Raw genomic sequence first — 17,213 nt, 5'->3', positions numbered from 1 at the left:
AGTTCCTGCAAGATGAAGGCATTGAAGCTATGGACTGGCCCGCCCGTTTCCCAGACTTGAATCCGATTGAGCACATCTGGGACATCATGTCTTGCTCCACCGACCAAAGTCACGTTGCGCCACAGACTGTCCAGGAATTGGCAGATGCTTTAGTCCAGGTCTGGGAGGAGATCCCACAGAAGACCATCCGCAACCTCATCATGAGCATGCCCAGGCAATGTAGGGAGGTCATACAGGCACGTGGAGTTCACACACAATACTGAGCCTCATTTTGATTTGTTTTAATGACATTACATCAAAGCTGGATCAGCCTGTAGTGTGTTTTTCCACTTTAATTTTGGGGGTGACTCCAAATCCAGGCCTCCATTGGTTAATAAATTTGATTTCCATTGATGATTTTTGTGTGATTTTGTTGTCAGCACATTCAACTTTGTACAGAACAAAGTATTCAATGAGAATATTTCATTCATTCAGATCTAGGATGTGTTATTTGAGTGTTCCCTATTTTTTTGAGCAGTGTAGTATATAGAGGCTGTAAGGTTATGTGCCCGCGATGCAGAAATGTTCCGGATTTTTACTGCGCGTTTCTACATCTCCCTGGCAGAAAAACGCATGCGGATTGTACATGCGTTTTTCCTGCCAGGGACAAGCGGAAGTGAAGCGTTCTTCACATGCATTTCCGCATGCAGGTTGTCAAGCGCTTTCCAAGCAATTTTAGCATCACTTGGAAAGTGCTTGACAACTTGGTCACACTATATAAATCCATGCAACCGGCATGGATTTATATAGTGTGACGGTAAAGAATGGTAAAAAATAAAAAAATAAATATATACTTACCTTCTGATGGCCCCTGGTGTCTTTATTCGATGCGTCCTGACTTGCCGGCAGCTCGCGGTACACTAAAGGACCCGTCACATGACTAAATGACGTCATGGCAGGTCCTTTTCAGACCATCGCGAGTTGCCGGCAAGCCGAGACGCATCGCTAAGGACACCGGGGGCCATCAGAAGGTAAGTATAATATTTTATTCTTTTTTTTACAGGTTCTATGGTACCCGGGTCCGGAGGAGAGTCTCCTCTTCTCCAAACCCGGGTACCATCCGCACATTGAAACTCATGGATTCCGCATCTGCAGATGCAGTGATGCTGATTCCATACGTTCCAATGCAAGTCAATGGCAGCGAAAATGCCGCGTTTACGCAAAATAATTGGTAGTACTGCGTATTTTTCCGCAATGATAATCCGCAGCGGAAATTTCCGCAGCATGTGCACAGCACATGCGGATTATCATTGGGAAACATGGCAGACCTTCTACAAAGCGTTTTTTAAGTGTTTCTCCAGCGGAATTCCCGCTTCAGAAACGCTTAAAAAACGCATAGTGGGCACACAGCCTAACATATCAAAAATTCTGAAATTATTTCATATCTGTGTTAAAAAGGACCTTTCACCAAATTTTTCACGTTGAACTGGACACACATTGTCATAGTGGCTACAGAGAGGAATACATTGTTGTGGAAATATTAGAAATCAAACTATTTGGCACCTAATGAGTAAACTTTTTTAAGTCCAAGTGGGTGTTATCAGTTTACTTCTTCCACTTATATGATGCTAACCAATCATAAGTAGTGTCAAAGGAAAAAAAACACAACTCCACCATAGTTTAGAGCAGATTTCTCAGTGTGTGAGATGTAAGGACACAGCTCTGATATTCTCATCTAACCTCCTGCATGATTAGAAAGCACAGATGATCAACATCTTTCAGATAAGGTCCCTATGGGGTGAAGACTAGTGCAGCTGAGTTTAGCTGTGCCACATTACAAACCCCTCTATTACTTCTACTCCTCTCAAAGCACTGGTACCTTTGCTTTACTAAGCCCTCTCCCACACTGCCTATCTATTAATGAGAGCTCAAAGTGTCAATATCATACTTCTGTCTATTGTGCTCAATTTGTAATCACTCGAAAGTGAGATCAGGGCTGTCATTGCATGTAACACATGAGTAACCTGCCTGTTCTGGACTATTCCTGTGTGAGATATAATGACACCCTGCTCTGCTCTCACTGCAGAGCGATTACAAATTGAGCACAATAGACAGACGTATGATTCTGACACTTTGAGCTCTATTCAATGGACAGTTGATCAAGTTACTTGAGCACAGCAGACATAAGTGTGATTACTGACATGCTCAGTAGTCAGGAGAGCTAATGGAAGGGTTTGGAATCTGACACAACTAAACTCAAATGCACTGACCTTTCCCGCCACACTGACCTATGCAGGAGTTTAGACTGGTAGATTAGGGCTGTATCATTACATCTCAACAATGTTAAATCTGTTCTAAGCTATGAAGGTGGCTTGTTCTTTTTTCCTTTGTGTGTCACTGCCTACTTATGATTGGGCAATGTCATACGGGGAAATGATGTACACACCCCCTGCGAAAACAGTCTGATAACCACTTGGACATAAAAAAAAGTTGACTCCGTGAGTTCCAATTAGTTTGATTGCTAATATCTCTGCAAGTTTTTAAAAAAATGTTTTATTCCTCTCTGCAGCCACTATTACATCCTGTGTCCAATTCAACATGTAAAATTTTGTGAAAGGTCCTCTTTAATAATGTGCCCTACCTTAAAGTAAAACACATTTATACAGATCCAATTGATCGCAGTAAATCTATCTTTAGTGAGCTCATAAGCTCCTAGGTGACACCTTGAGCAGCTAGAATTTAAAGGGAATCTGTCATGTAGAAAAAAACATTTAAAGCCCGGTCTGCTGGGAAGAATTGAACTTTATTCCTCCCAGCAGCCTCCGCCTTTCAGTCATAGTTCATTCCCTCTCAGTAGCTGGGCTTTAAGTGTGGTGGCCACAGAGCCTTAGAATGCTATTAACATGCAACTTAACCCTATACCTGCAAGATCATTGCATTTGGCGACGTCACAGGTTCCAGTTAATAATTTTAATCCATTGCTCTGTAAACTGAGGTCAGAAGATTTTTTGTATTAGTAAACAAACATAGCTCTGACCCTATTGACAATGTAATATGAAATGCATCAAAATGAAATTAAAATTAACACATTTTTTTATTTAATCAATACTTTTTGATAAAATAGAATAAACAGATAAGACCTGTCTCCGGATATTAGGGTTCACGGCACTTTAGGTTGTTATTTTTGTAGCTGTGGTTACTTACCCTGTTTAGTTTATTTATAAATACTTAATGTGCCCTTCAGGTTTTTGGACAACTACCTCGACTTCAACATGGAGATTTTGTTCTGTATCAGAGCAACGCCATCCTGAGATACCTGGGCCGCTTATATGGTGAGAAGTCATCACTGCACATCTTATGCCAGTGCATTACTTCTGTTATACGTTCCTTTATGTATCACTACCTAATATGTTCTTATTCTTCGCAAAGGAATCAACGGCAGCAACAGTCAGGAGAGTGCGCTTATCGACATGGTGAATGATGGCGTGGAGGACTTGAGACAGAAATACGGATATCTGATCTTCTTTGAAAATGTACGTGAAACATGGGATTTATGTAAATTGAAATGTCTGTCCTAACACTACTGCCACTTCTAGCAATCGGCATCTAACATTGCTGCATCTAACATTGCACTCGGATCCGGGCAGTAGGGGAACGATGGGAGTAGTAGTGGCAACCCAGTTCCGTGGCTCAGGGTGGTCAGGCCAGTGGTAGTCCGTTATGTGCTGATGTTTATGTCCGACTACGCCACCCGTGGATTTGCGGTTATTAGGAACCGCCGCTGCATGCAGACCGCTGGGGCTGATGAGGTGTGCAGCTAGGGTAGTGTGACTCCCCACGGGAAGAGTGCGGCCCCAGGGCAGTATAGTGGATGGTGGGAGTGATGGTAGTGAGGGTCCCAGTGCTGATAATGCTGGAGAAGCAAGGAGCACACAGACAACAGGTTGCAGTCCAGGGTCTTTACTAGAACAGGTAAATTGACCTATAAACAGTCCCGGGTAGGAGGGGGACCTGGATGTCTGAGAGCAACGGGGAAATTGGCCCTGGTCAGGGTGAGGGTGTAGGCCTACCATGCTTTCTGCGCTCCTTCTGGCTATCTCCTCCTGATAGGGTAACAGCCCACGTTTCCGAGCTTTCCGTGTATTCTCGCCTGTATGGCCTGCGACGTGGGTTCCTTTCTGCTCCCAGCCTTGTACGGCTTTACTGGTCCCTTCGGTTGTGGCAGGGCCTCCAGGCTTCTTAGGCCAAGGAATATACAGTCCCTTGCGGACTGGTTCTCTGCTGGGGGATGTGGAATCCCTCCAGCCTCAGACACCAAAGTCTGGTAAGGTCAGTCTCTGATTTGCCAAGACAGGCTCTCTTTGCCTCTCGTCTCTGGCTGGTGGCTCTCCTACTGCCACACTTCCTCTTAGGTGCAATCAACTTTCTGTCCCTGCTCCACTCTGGGACACGTCTCAGTGCTGAGACAGGCCATCCAGTTCTCCCTAACCCTGCCCCCAGTACCAGCTTTTATAGGGGCAGCCTGCTCCCCCTACTGGCCTGAGACAGGAGGTAGTGCATGCTAATGTTCCCCTGACTAGAGAACCTCCCCCTTGCTCTCAGACACAGCTTTATTTACACTTGTGGCATCCAGGCCAGGGTGACACATTCCCCCCTAGTAAAATTTAGTACTCCGGGACTAAACAGTAAACAAGGATAATATACATGACTATAAAACATTAATACAGAAATGACGCACAGATTGAGTTCTTAAGGTCACAGTGTGGCCTGTGACCAGGTGTCCATATCACCAACACAACGGGGAGCCTTAACCAGGTGGGGGTCTGTCCTACCCCAAGTCCTTTACAGTCTTAGTTCATTCCTGGGTTAGGCTCCGAATGCAGTCCATACAAGGTCCTGGTTATAAAAAGTCCATAACCTGTGAGTCCTTACGGTAACTGCAAGAAACTGAAACACAGAATTACCAAACATGCATGTGACTTGGCAAACAATTCAACATTTGGCAACAGGGTTATTTACAATTTTAGCGCGCTCTATATTTTCCAGCGAGCGGGTATCTGCCCCTTTGTGCTCCTGGTTGACCTCCTTAACCCACTGTCTGGTGGTGGACCAACCTGGCTTTCCCCACTAGCGTTAGGGGTGCAGCTATCAGCTGGGTGTACAGGTAGGGCAGGCAGCTGTCTGCGGGTCCTTTGGCTTACCGCAGGCATGGCAGGCTCACTGTCAGCAGAGGGTTGACTCTCCTGGGCTGCTGGTACAGGCTCTTCTGCCTCTGGAACCGCTCGCTCCTCTTCACCTTCCGGCTCTGGTGTTGGTTGTTGCTGTGCCGGTTGCAGGAAATGCTGGACGGGTACCACTATGGCATCATTTATGCGAGTCCAGGACTGAGGGAACTCTCCGAGAACGGTGCTGATCATTTCTTCCTTGTCCTCTGCGGGTTCAAGGTCACTCTGATCCTCTTCTGCACTACGGAGTTGCTCGGGGCACCTTTTGCGGTGGTCTCCCGAGACGACACTAGTAGTTTCTCCTCCGTCCTTGGTGATTACGCACACCTTTGGGTTGTCGTGGTCAGACTGCAGTATGGTGTAGGGTTCCCTTTCCCACTGGTCGTCCAACTTATGTAGCCTTCTCTTCCACTTCAGGACTTGCTCACCAGGTTCTAGGGGACCAGCAGGGGTGTGTTGATTGAAGAGTTTTTCTTGCCTCTCTCTCACCTGGGCCAGGCTCTTCTCCACACTCTCCTGTACCTTCTTGTACTGCAGTTGCCTTTCCGTATCCCAGTCCGCATCCGGGGAGGTGTCCTCAGGTATTAGGACTCCCATCTCCAGGTCTACGGGCAGCTTACCTGGTCTAGCTCGCATCAGGTAAGCCGGGGTGCAGTTTGTAGCATTCACCGGGATATTGTTGTATAGGTCTATCAGGTCCGGCAGTTTTTCTGGCCACAGGCTGCGTTCCTCCAGGGGCAACGTCTTCAGGAGATCAATGACTATATTGTTCATCTTCTCACACATCCCTTTGGTTTGTGGGTGGTAAGGCGTTGTACGAATCTTCTTACAGCCATAGAGGTTGCAGAACTCCTGGAAGATTTCAGCCTCGAACGCTGGACCCTGGTCTGTCAGGACCTGTTCCGGATACCCGTGTGGACGGCAGAAGTATTGCTGGAAGGCTCTGGCCGATGTTTGGGCTGTCAAGTCCTTTACCGGGACCACCACTAGAAAATGGGAATAGTGGTCCACGATTGTCAGGGCATAGATGTATCCAGACCGGCTTGGAGCCAATTTGACGTGGTCCAGAGCTACCAGCTCAAGAGGCTGCGTGGTGACGATGGGCCTCAAGGGTGTCTTCTGGCTGGCACGGTCCTTCCTCCTTAGGTGACAAGGGCCACAGTCTCTGCACCATTTTTCTACAGCTCCTCTCATGCCAACCCAAAAGAACCTTCCTCTTAGCAGGAACTCCAGTTTCTTCCAACCGAAGTGTCCCGCTCTGTCATGGTAAGCCCCCAGGACCATAGCTGCATCCCGCCTTGGGACCACGACTTGCCAGGTCAGCTCGTGCGTCCGGTGGTTGACAATCCTTCTGCACAACTTGCCTTCGTAGAGGAACAGCTTGCTCTTCTCTTTCCATAGCTGCTTGGCTTCCTCTGGGGCATCCGGATCCATGAGGGCGTCTTCCTGGGTCAGCAGATCTTTCACCAGGCGGATGGCAGGGTCACTATCTTGGGTCTCGGCCCAGCTGTGGTGAGGTAGTGGATTGATCATCACGGTTGTTAGATCCTCCTCCTTCACATGGTGAGAGTGTTGAGCGGCTCCATACCGGTGAAACGCGGGGAGTTCTACCTCCTCCAGCTCTTCTGGGTCTTCGTCACCTTCAGGTAAGTGAGGCATCCTTGATAGGGCGTCCGCGTTGGCATTGGTTTTGCCTGCCCGGTACTTGATCACGAAGTCATAGTTGGAGAGACGGGCCATCCACCGCTGTTCTAGGGCACCCAGTCTTGCATTGTCCAGGTGTGTCAACGGGTTGTTGTCCGTGTACACGGTGAACTTTGCGGAGGCCAGGTAATGCTTGAAGCGTTCCGTCACGGCCCACACCACCGCCAAGAATTCTAGCTTGAAGGAGCTGTAATTCTCCGGGTTCCTCTCGGTGGGCCTCAGCTTCCGGCTGGCGTATGCGATCACCCGTTCTTTGCCCTGTTGGTTTTGGGACAGTACGGCTCCCAGTCCCACATTACTGGCGTCTGTGTGGAGGATAAAAGGCTGGCCATAGTCAGGGTAGGCCAGGATCTCATCCCCCGTGAGGGCCATCTTCAACTGGCGGAAGGACTCCTCTTCCGGTTTATCCCACTTGAAGGGTGGCTTTTGACTTCTGGACTTAGACTGTCCGATCAGGAGGTCCTGCATAGGAGCTGCCATCTTAGTAAACCCGGGGATGAACCTTCGGTAGTAGCCTACCAACCTGAGAAACTGTCTCACCTCTTTGATGTTCGAGGGGCTTGGCCAGCTCTTGATTGCCGTGACCTTGTCAGGGTCGGGGGCCACTCCTTCCGCGCTTACCACGTGCCCTAGGTACTGGACCTTTGGTTTCAGCAGGTGACACTTCGATGGTTTTACCTTCAGGCCATAGCCTGCCAGGGCTTCGAACACCTCGGCCAGGTGCTTTAGGTGGTCCTCGTAGGTCTTCGAATAGACGATCACGTCGTCCAGGTAAAGGAGGACCGTCTCGAAGTTTCGGTGCCCTAGACAGCATTCCATCAGCCGCTGGAAGGTCCCTGGTGCGTTGCAGAGCCCGAAAGGCATACAGTTGAATTCGCTCAGTCCCATCGGGGTGGTGAAGGCGGTCTTCTCCTTGTCAGCCTCTGCCACAGGAACCTGCCAGTACCCGCTAGTAAGGTCCAAAGTAGAAAAGAAGTTAGCTGATTTTAGTGCGGCTAAAGACTCCTCTATTCTAGGCAGCGGATATGCATCTTTGTGGGTGATACGGTTGATTTGTCTATAGTCTACGCACATTCTCATGGTGCCGTCTTTCTTTTTGACCAGAACCAAGGGGGCTGCCCAGGGGCTACAGCTGTCTCTAATGACCCCAGCTTCTTTCATCTCTCTTAGCATGCCCTTTGCGTTCTGATAATGTGCTGGGGGTACAGGTCTGTGCCTCTCTTTTATTGGTGGGTGGTTCCCTGTGGGGATGTGGTGTTCTATCCCCTTTACTCTGCCGAAGTCTAGCGGGTGCTTACTAAAGACTCTCTCGTACTCCTGTACCACCCGGTAGACTCCTTGTTTTTGGTGCAGGGGAGTGGAGTCAGCACCCACATGGAGTTTCTGGCACCAGTCCTCCTTTTGTTTCTGGGAGCCATTACCCTCCGCCTGAGGAGATGGAGGCAAGGGTTCCACGGCCCTGATAGCTATGTGTTCGACAACAAACAGTTTGGCGAGTGTAGCGTACCTGGGTAAGTGTACTTCCCTCTCCCCAATGTTGAGGATGCGGACGGGCACCCTCCCATGACGGACATCAACCACCCCCCGGGCGGTCAAAATGGTGGGCCTGCTGTCTGAGTACACGGGTTCTACCATGGCTTGGTAGTCTCTACCTCTCAACCCGATTGCAGTCCGACACCAGATCATCATTTCACTTTTGGGAGGCATGGAAATGGGGAATGGGTCACTCAGTCTTACGCTACCGATCTCACCACCAGACAGTTCTACCTGCTGCCGTCTCATCAGGGCTTTTATCTCCTTGTTGAGGACTCTCTGTTGGCTGGAACTAGCATTCACCGCCACCTGTTGTAAGATTACAATTACCTCTGAAAGACAATTTTCAATTACATTAGTACCCACAGTTATTTTAGGGTTACTTTCACGACGGTCAATGTCCACAATAATCACTCCCTGTGCCGGCAGTTCAACTTTACCAATTTTAATGGTCATCTCCTTGAACCCCATCTGCGGCACGGGTAAGCCATTACTGGCGATGATGCTCAAGTTACTGTCTGGATACCGTGTTATATCAGCATCAGTCCAATACTGCTTAAAAAGTACATAAGGGATAGTGGTTACTTGTGACCCAGTATCCAGCAAGGCGCTCATGGGGATACCGTCCAGCACCACGGGTAAAACCGGGCGCCCCCCAACCTACTTATCACGCCAATTGTAAGGGCCTGGTGATCTTATGCCTGGGGGTTGGCCCTCTGCCCCAGGTTGGACCCGTTTAAATTACAGTACCTGGAAATGTGTCCGGGCTGGTTGCATCGACGACAAATGGGCTGTCCATCCTCTGCGTAGCGGTCTGTGGGTCTCCCTCGGAACGACGGGATCCTCCTCTGTCGACGCCACGGGACATCCTCCGGACTTGAAGCCAGCTCGATGGGTCTTGACGGGTCCACTTGTAACGCCTGGACGGTCCTGGTCAACGCCGCGACGCTCCTGGTCAGCTCCTGGACTTGGTGGTGCAGGTCTTTCGACGGGGCTTGGTTCAGGGCCTCTGCATCAGCCCCCACGGGGTCCATAGAGGAGGGCGCCGCCTCCTGGTGGTAGGTGAGAGTAGGGCGCCGGGGGTTTATAGCGCCACTGGTTGCAGATTCACGGAGCACCCTTATGGCCCTGTCCTTAAATTGGGCAAAGGTCAGGTCGGGGTTCTGAAAGAACATGAGGCGCAGTTGGGCCCTGTGGGCGCTAGACAGCAGGCCTTCTATGAATTGCTCTGTCAGTAGTTTATCCGTTTCCTGCACGCTGCCAGGGTCAGTTTGTTGGATGGCCCTCAGGGCTTCCTGCAAATTTAGGGCATAGTCTCTGATGCTGTCCTGTGCCCGCTGCTTACATCCATAGAACCTCATTTTAATCTCAGCGGAGGTACGTGTGTCAAAGGTACCCCGCAGCCGGGCCAGAATACCCTTCACAGTCCTTTTCTCCTCAGTGGGCCATGATTTTACCTCCCTTTGGGCTGCGCCAGTTAACTGCCCTGTTAATATGCTGACCTTCTGTTCCTCTGTCAGGGGGTAAACGTGGAACAAACTGTATAGCCTTTCCTTGAAGTCAGTTAGGGCATGGGGCTCCCCTGAGTATTTGGGCAGCCAGGCCGCTCCAGGGATGTAGGGCAGGGAAAAGGGCATCACCGTTGCTGCAGCTGCGTTGGTGGTAGTGGTCGCCTCTGTGTCCGACATCTTCCTCCCCCCTAGTTAAGCGTGGCCTACCTTCCGACGATCCTCTTCTGTAGGCCGCGGCTCCGCTGCTGCTGCTATGGACGAGGACCTGGCGTCGCGTCCTGATGACGTCAGCGTCGCTCTCTCTCCCTTCCAGGACCTTGCGCAGCGTCGGTGCATGGGGCGGAGCTTCGGATCTCGCGCGGTTTTGACGTCCACGCCCCTCTTCTTCCCGCGCGGCGTCCTGAAGATGGCGTCCGATGGCGGGAAGCAGCTGCGGATGGCGGGAAGACGGCAGAAGACGGCGGGAAACGGTCCAAGATGGCGTCTGATGGCGGGAATCGGCTCCGGATGGCGGGAAACGACTCCGGACGGCGGGAAGCTTCGCCACAGGTAAGTTACAAAAGTCTTTTTCAGGCACGCAGTACCCGGTGGTTGCGGGCACGAAATCCTGCCGACTACGCCAAAGCTGACTCGCCCCCTGGGCCGTGGGGCACTCGGATCCGGGCAGTAGGGGAACGATGGGAGTAGTAGTGGCAACCCAGTTCCGTGGCTCAGGGTGGTCAGGCCAGTGGTAGTCCGTTATGTGCTGATGTTTATGTCCGACTACGCCACCCGTGGATTTGCGGTTATTAGGAACCGCCGCTGCATGCAGACCGCTGGGGCTGATGAGGTGTGCAGCTAGGGTAGTGTGACTCCCCACGGGAAGAGTGCGGCCCCAGGGCAGTATAGTGGATGGTGGGAGTGATGGTAGTGAGGGTCCCAGTGCTGATAGTGCTGGAGAAGCAAGGAGCACACAGACAACAGGTTGCAGTCCAGGGTCTTTACTAGAACAGGTAAATTGACCCATAAACAGTCCCGGCTAGGAGGGGGACCTGGATGTCTGAGAGCAACGGGGAAATTGGCCCTAGTCAGGGTGAGGTTGTAGGCCTACCGTGCTTTCTGCGCTCCTTCTGGCTATCTCCTCCTGATAGGGTAACAGCCCACGTTTCCGAGCTTTCCGTGTATTCTCGCCTGTATGGCCTGCAACGTGGGTTCCTTTCTGCTCCCAGCCTTGTACGGCTTTACTGGTCCCTTCAGTTGTGGCAGGGCCTCCAGGCTTCTTAGGCCAAGGAATATACAGTCCCTTGCGGACTGGTTCTCTGCTGGGGGATGTGGAATCCTTCCAGCCTCAGACACCAAAGTCTGGTAAGGTCAGTCTCTGATTTGCCAAGACAGGCTCTCTTCGCCTCTCGTCTCTGGCTGGTGGCTCTCCTACTGCCACACTTCCTCTTAGGTGCAATCAACTTTCTGTCCCTGCTCCACTCTGGGACACGTCTCAGTGCTGAGACAGGCCATCCGGTTCTCCCTAACCCTGCCCTCAGTACCAGCTTTTATAGGGGCAGCCTGCTCCCTCTACTGGCCTGAGACAGGAGGTAGTGCATGCTAATGTTCCCCTGACTAGAGAACCTCCCCCTTGCTCTCAGACACAGCTTTATTTACACTTTTGGCATCCAGGCCAGGGTGACACATATCCTATTACCGTTGTCATGTTCTGGTACTTCTGTTGGGGCTGCATATGGCTATGGGACCCCCAATAGTGCATGTTCTGCAGCTGCTATAAAGTCTTCATATCCTGCTGAACACATATTTCATGTGTACAAAACTGATTGCTCTTTACTTTACAGGAGACGGGTAAGGAAAAATACATAAAGGATCTGCCCAATCATCTGTCAGCATTTGAGAGGATACTTTCTAACAATTCCGATGGAACCAAATTCCTAGTTGGAGATAAGGTAAATATATTAAAAGGAGTGAATAAAGGGATTCTGTTAGCAGTTTTTTGCTATGTAATTTGAGAACAGCATGATAGGGGCTGAGATCCTGCTTCCAGTGAGGGATCACTTACTGGGCTGTGTGTTGCTGTTTCAATAAAATCAGTGTTTTATTAGCATTAGAGTCATCACTAGAGGACTAGGTGTCTTGTGCCTCCTAGTCAACTGCTCTGTGTAACTCCGCCCCCAGCACTGATTAGTAGGTTTTTGTCAATGTACAGTGTACACAGAAAGCTGCCAATCAATGGTGTGGGCGGGATTACATAGAGCAGTTATCTAGCAGGCATGAGACACCTAGTCCCTTTATGATGAATCTTTTCTGCTGATAAAACACTGGCTCTGGTTTCACAGGGCTGAGTATTTAGAGCACTGCTCGAGATCTACAGCAGATAAAAGAGTGATTGTATCAAAATGACAGCATGCAGACCAGCAAGTGATACATCGTTGGAATCAGGGTCTCTGCCCCTACATTTTGCTGCTCTCAGATACATAGCAAAACCCTGGTGACAGATTCCCTTTAACTAGGCTAATCTCAATAAGGAGTCATGTGACCTCATGTTTACTGGGCAGTAAGTATTTAGTGATGGAAATGAAAGGGTTTAGGAGAAAAATAGAATTGGCCATGAAGATAGCTATGCTGGAGTGTGTGCGAGAGAGGATAGTTAAATGGATTACCAGGTTTATGCTTCACAATCTGAAGGCAGCATAAAATAGGGACAGATAGCCTGATTCCAGCACTGTGTCCATTACTGAACTTCTGGCTATGCTTTTGCTATAACCAGTGTTTAGTCTGCTTAAGCCCTGCAAATCCTCTCAAACATGAGTTTCTTATAGGTCAAACTACACCACTGATTGACTTCTTTCTGCATACACTGTGTATAAGTTCAAGGATGGATTCATATGCACCATTGATAAACTTGTGCTGACTCGGCTGGGCCTCCCTCCAACTCCAAAAGGAGTATAAAATTTCAGGAAAGCCGAGATGCCAAAACAACAGCTTCTTGACAAAAATGTATTCTTTATTCCATGTCAGTGAAAAACATCACAGGAAGACACAGCATTCAATGTTTCGGCCATAATTGCCCTTTTTCAAGCCCTCAAAGAGAGAGATGTATGAAAATTTTTGTGGCTTAAAAAAGGCGATTTTTAAAGTTGGATGCTGTGTCTTCCTGTGATGTTTTTAACTGACATGGAATAAGGAACAAGTTTTTATCAAGAACTTGCTTAATGATGCCTTGGCTTGCCTGAACTTTCACACTGTGTATAAGTAGAAATCTGCCAATCAATAGCTGGGGGTGTAGTAAGACATAGCTCATGAATATCAAGAAATATCTAGCAGGAGCTCACTATTAAGAGGACTAGCAGAGCTAAAGAAAGTAATACATTGTTGAAAATTACAGCAAGAAGCACAATAAGTGACCAAGATGTTCCTACTTTATGCTGCACTCAGATAGGGTACTTCAAAACTGGTTATAGATTCTCCATAAAAGGCGTTGTATTAACTTCTTGAAGGGAATCTGTCAGCAGGTTATTGCTACCTCATCTGAGGCAGCCTGATGTAGGCAAAGAGACTCTGAATTCAACAATGTATCCCTTAGATTACTGGGTGCAGCAGTTCTCACACAATCAGAGCTTTTAGATTTAGCATGAAGCAGAGCTGAGAAAGCGAACCCCGCCCACACCAGGCTCTCCATATACAAAGTCCATAGACAATGAGGTGCTTAGTTGCCGGACTAGTCCTGTTAATCTCTTAGTGATAAATACTTCACAGTTAGTAAACAACAGAATGCAGACAAGTGACACATCTCTGAATTCTGTGTTCCAGCCTCTATTTCCTCATGTCTTCAGATTATGTGGCAAAAAGCTGCTGACAGATTCCCTTTAAATGGGTCACATTGCAAAATGCTTGTAAAAACTTGTTCTCAAGTACAAAGGGATTTTCAATTTTATAGTTTAGTGCTCATTGTCTCGGTTACCCACCACCTCTACAGTCTATCAAAAGTGGCTGATTTCATAGGCAAAGAGTGCACACTTTCAAGCTGTTTGCTATACAAATGGATCTAGCCAGCTTCAGTGCCCCTGCCCTCCTCCAATGCTGCAGAGTCAAAGAATGGGAGAGCGCACAGTGGACTAAAATGTAAATCTTCAGGAACACACCTGCTGATGGCAAGCAGTAGGCTGAGGAGCGGTGTGCTCCTGAAGAAAAAAGACTAAATAGCTCCTTTAAAGAGCATTAGTAGGGTATTTGTGGGAAACATAGGCTCAGTGATTGGATGGCCTCAGTAAATGTTGTGTTTATGGTCAGTTTGAGACTTGTTTGATAAAAACAAAGAATCTTACCTACCCACTGCTTTGTTGTTTATAAGGCAGGATCGATCACTTTACATGCACAAAGACAGCGGTAATGGAGATAGGAGGGACAGCTGGGTACAAATGGATTAAATTTACCCTAGAGACTAGCAGTAAAGGTGTGAAGGCTATGTTAGCTAAGAAGCTCAATATCTGTTTGTGAGTGAGATGTAGAGTTCAGAATTAATATTACTCCTTTTTATTACAGATCTCGTATGCTGACTACAACCTGTTTGATACCCTTCAGTGTCATCTGGACCTTGACCCAAAATGTTTAGCCTCATTCCCTCTGCTCTCCGAATATGAAGAACGTATGGCCTCTCGCCCAAAGCTCAGCCAGTACTTGAAATCTGAGAAGCGCAATAAGCGACCCATCACTCCGAAACACAAATAGACCTCACTTATTAGTGCTGTAAAATACACATTCCTGTAAACGTGGAAGTAAAGCCTTTGCACTAAAGATAATCTGTCAGCAGGGTTTCACCCCCAAAACTATTTATGTATGCATGAAGCTTTTTGAAAGACAAATGAGTCAATTTTTTTACATGGCCTGTCTGTTCCTCTGTTTCTGAGAAATCAGCGTTTGAATTTAATGAGGCTGTAGATCTGTAGCCTCTGTCACTCCAGCTCTATTTCCTGCCCAGCGCTGCCTCCTCCTGCGTGACTGACAGCTCCTTTGTTGTGTAACTTTAATTAAAAAATCTGTCAAGCAAGAGATTGTGGCATTGGGCGGGGAATAGAGCTGGACTGACAGAAGCTTGGGAAGAGCTTCCGAGTGTCAAAAGCACTTCAGCCTCATTTGCATAACCATTCAAATCCTGATTTCTCGGTAATGGAAGAACGGATTGTCTAGCTAAAGGCATGGATGGATTTGTCTTTCACAGAGTTACAGGTGGACATAAATAGTTTTGGGGGGTGAAATCCTGCTGACAGATTCCCTTTAAAAAAAACTAAATTAAAATGTATTATGTCTTCAAATTGAAAACAGTGTTGCCCATTCTTTACAATGTAGTAACTAATATGCGTTAAAGGGTGTTTTCTAGAATTAAAATGATCACCTATGCACATGAATGGGGGGGTTCCAACCACTTCGACCCCTACCTACTGCAAAAAGGGTTTTTATATACCACGTTTGAATGGAATGCCAGGCGTGCTGTATTTCTGTCTTTGCCATAGACTTTAAATGAAGCAGGAGTGTGCAGTTGACTGTTCCATTTGGAATGGGTACACAGAACTTCTGCTTTGTGGGCATCCATGGGCTTGGGCATGGGTCCTTTGTCCCCCATGATCTGATTCCGAGGAAACCCTTTTAAAAGAGTTTTCTGTGACTTTAATATTGATGTGCTTTTCTTAAGATTGAATATCAGCACTTGATTGGTGTCTTGCCCCTGGTACAATTGCCATTGAGAAGAATAAAGGGGCAAGGACCGAGCTTCTCATACAGACAAGTCACTCTATCTATGTAAACAATGAGGTGAATGTGTTGGTCAATGCAGCCTCCTTATTTTACTGATCAATGGGGTTCCTTTGCCACAGAGTTCTACTGATATTACTTATCTAAGAAAGTTGTGAAAAGCTCTATTACAAATAAAATAGAGATTTTCGTGATAAACCTGGAAAACGCCTTTAACTTCACCGGCAATCAATTGTCTGGGGTCCCCATACACATTAAAGTGTCTGCTGAATCTGTCAATATCAGTGAGTTCTGATGACATTAGTTTATTGTGTATGAAAGGTTTTACTTTATGCACTTCATGCGGGATGTAATTTTAAATGTGAGAATGAGAGATGCATAGCTCCCAACTGTCCCGAGTCCAGCAGGACAGTCCCAGGTTTAAGTCTATGTCTTATGTGGCGCCCTGCTGCGCATTGGCGCCACAGATCCTAGAGGGGTGCATGGACGGATTCCCCCACAAGAGGCCCTCATAGCATTCACACACCTCCACCTTCCACCTCAGACCACCAGAGGGAGCCCGTTAGGGATATAAAAAGGGAAGGTGGAGCTAGGCAGTCAGTCAGTCTGGAGTCTGCAGTCTGGAGCGTACAGTCAGCCTGCTGCAGCCAGATAGGTTGCCAGTCCAGCCCCGACTCAGGGAGTTCAGGTTAGTGAGCCCAAGGCGTGCCGACGCCATAAGAGCTGTGAAGAGTAGCGAGGCCTACTGCCAGTGTGAAGCCTAGTGAGGGCCCCGAGTGTGGCCGAAGGCGAGTGGAGTAAGCGAGCTACATAGGGGGCAGAGGAGCTTAGCCAGCTCACCCCAAGACCATATACCGGACACCGGGTCCGTGTCTGCAAGGATCTCTAGGACCAGCAGAAACAACCGGAACCCCTGGCGAACCACATGTCCCAGGAACACCAGAAGCTGACCGTTAACCCAGGGTCAGGAATCACAGAGGCCCAAGAGACCAGGGAGCATGATCTCCAACAGAAGGCCCTACCACCAGGTCAGCAGGTGCCAGACAGAGACCAAGTTAGGCCTAGCTCCAGGCAGGTCATAAACTTACCAGGAAAAGGCAAGAAACAGGAGGTCCCACACCCGCTCACTGGGGAGAGTCCGGAAATGCACCCTTCACCCTACAGTGTCCTGGATCGTGCCTGAAACACCACCAGTAAAGGTACTGAAGTGAACTGTTGTGAGTGTGCCTATTCTTCTCCTGACCCGGCTGGGTCCCTTCTGTCCTGCATCCCTTTTCCTATGCTGCCCTGAGGCCCCGCTCCACCTGTGGGGAGCCGCACCAACTAAGCTGCCTGATCACCGGCCTCAGAGGACTGTAGCAGCGCTGGTGATCCTCACCAGACACCACAAATGGCGTCACGAACATTCCCCTTTCCCATACACCTTTCCCCCATTATCCCTTGCTTTTAAGAGTGACCCCAGGGTACGAGCCTGGGAGCCGGCCACCGCGACATCCCCCGAAATTAACAGCAAGGCCAGGGCGCCGAG

At 48.6% G+C, this 17,213-nt stretch overlaps 1 protein-coding gene across 1 annotated transcript in view; it reads left to right on the top strand.

Annotated features, from left to right (window-relative positions):
- The window catches only part of LOC141271136 (glutathione S-transferase P 1-like), a 57,653-nt gene extending 41,786 nt beyond the window's left edge, over nucleotides 1–15,867 (top strand). The window contains exons 4-7 of the mRNA XM_073681239.1: nucleotides 3,224–3,311; nucleotides 3,409–3,512; nucleotides 11,776–11,883; nucleotides 14,480–15,867. Of these exons, the coding sequence (XP_073537340.1) occupies nucleotides 3,224–3,311; nucleotides 3,409–3,512; nucleotides 11,776–11,883; nucleotides 14,480–14,665 (486 nt within the window). The 3' untranslated portion in view covers nucleotides 14,666–15,867. The remainder of the gene's footprint in view (nucleotides 1–3,223; nucleotides 3,312–3,408; nucleotides 3,513–11,775; nucleotides 11,884–14,479) is intronic.
- Nucleotides 15,868–17,213: the final 1,346 nt, after the last annotated feature.

Source organism: Phyllobates terribilis, unplaced genomic scaffold (assembly GCF_046119375.1).
Source record: "Phyllobates terribilis strain yellow unplaced genomic scaffold, ASM4611937v1 Scaffold_5__5_contigs__length_657084704, whole genome shotgun sequence".
NCBI lineage: Eukaryota > Metazoa > Chordata > Amphibia > Anura > Dendrobatidae > Phyllobates > Phyllobates terribilis.
The sequence above is the reverse complement of the archived record's forward strand: the minus strand, read 5'-3'. Positions and strand labels throughout refer to the sequence as shown.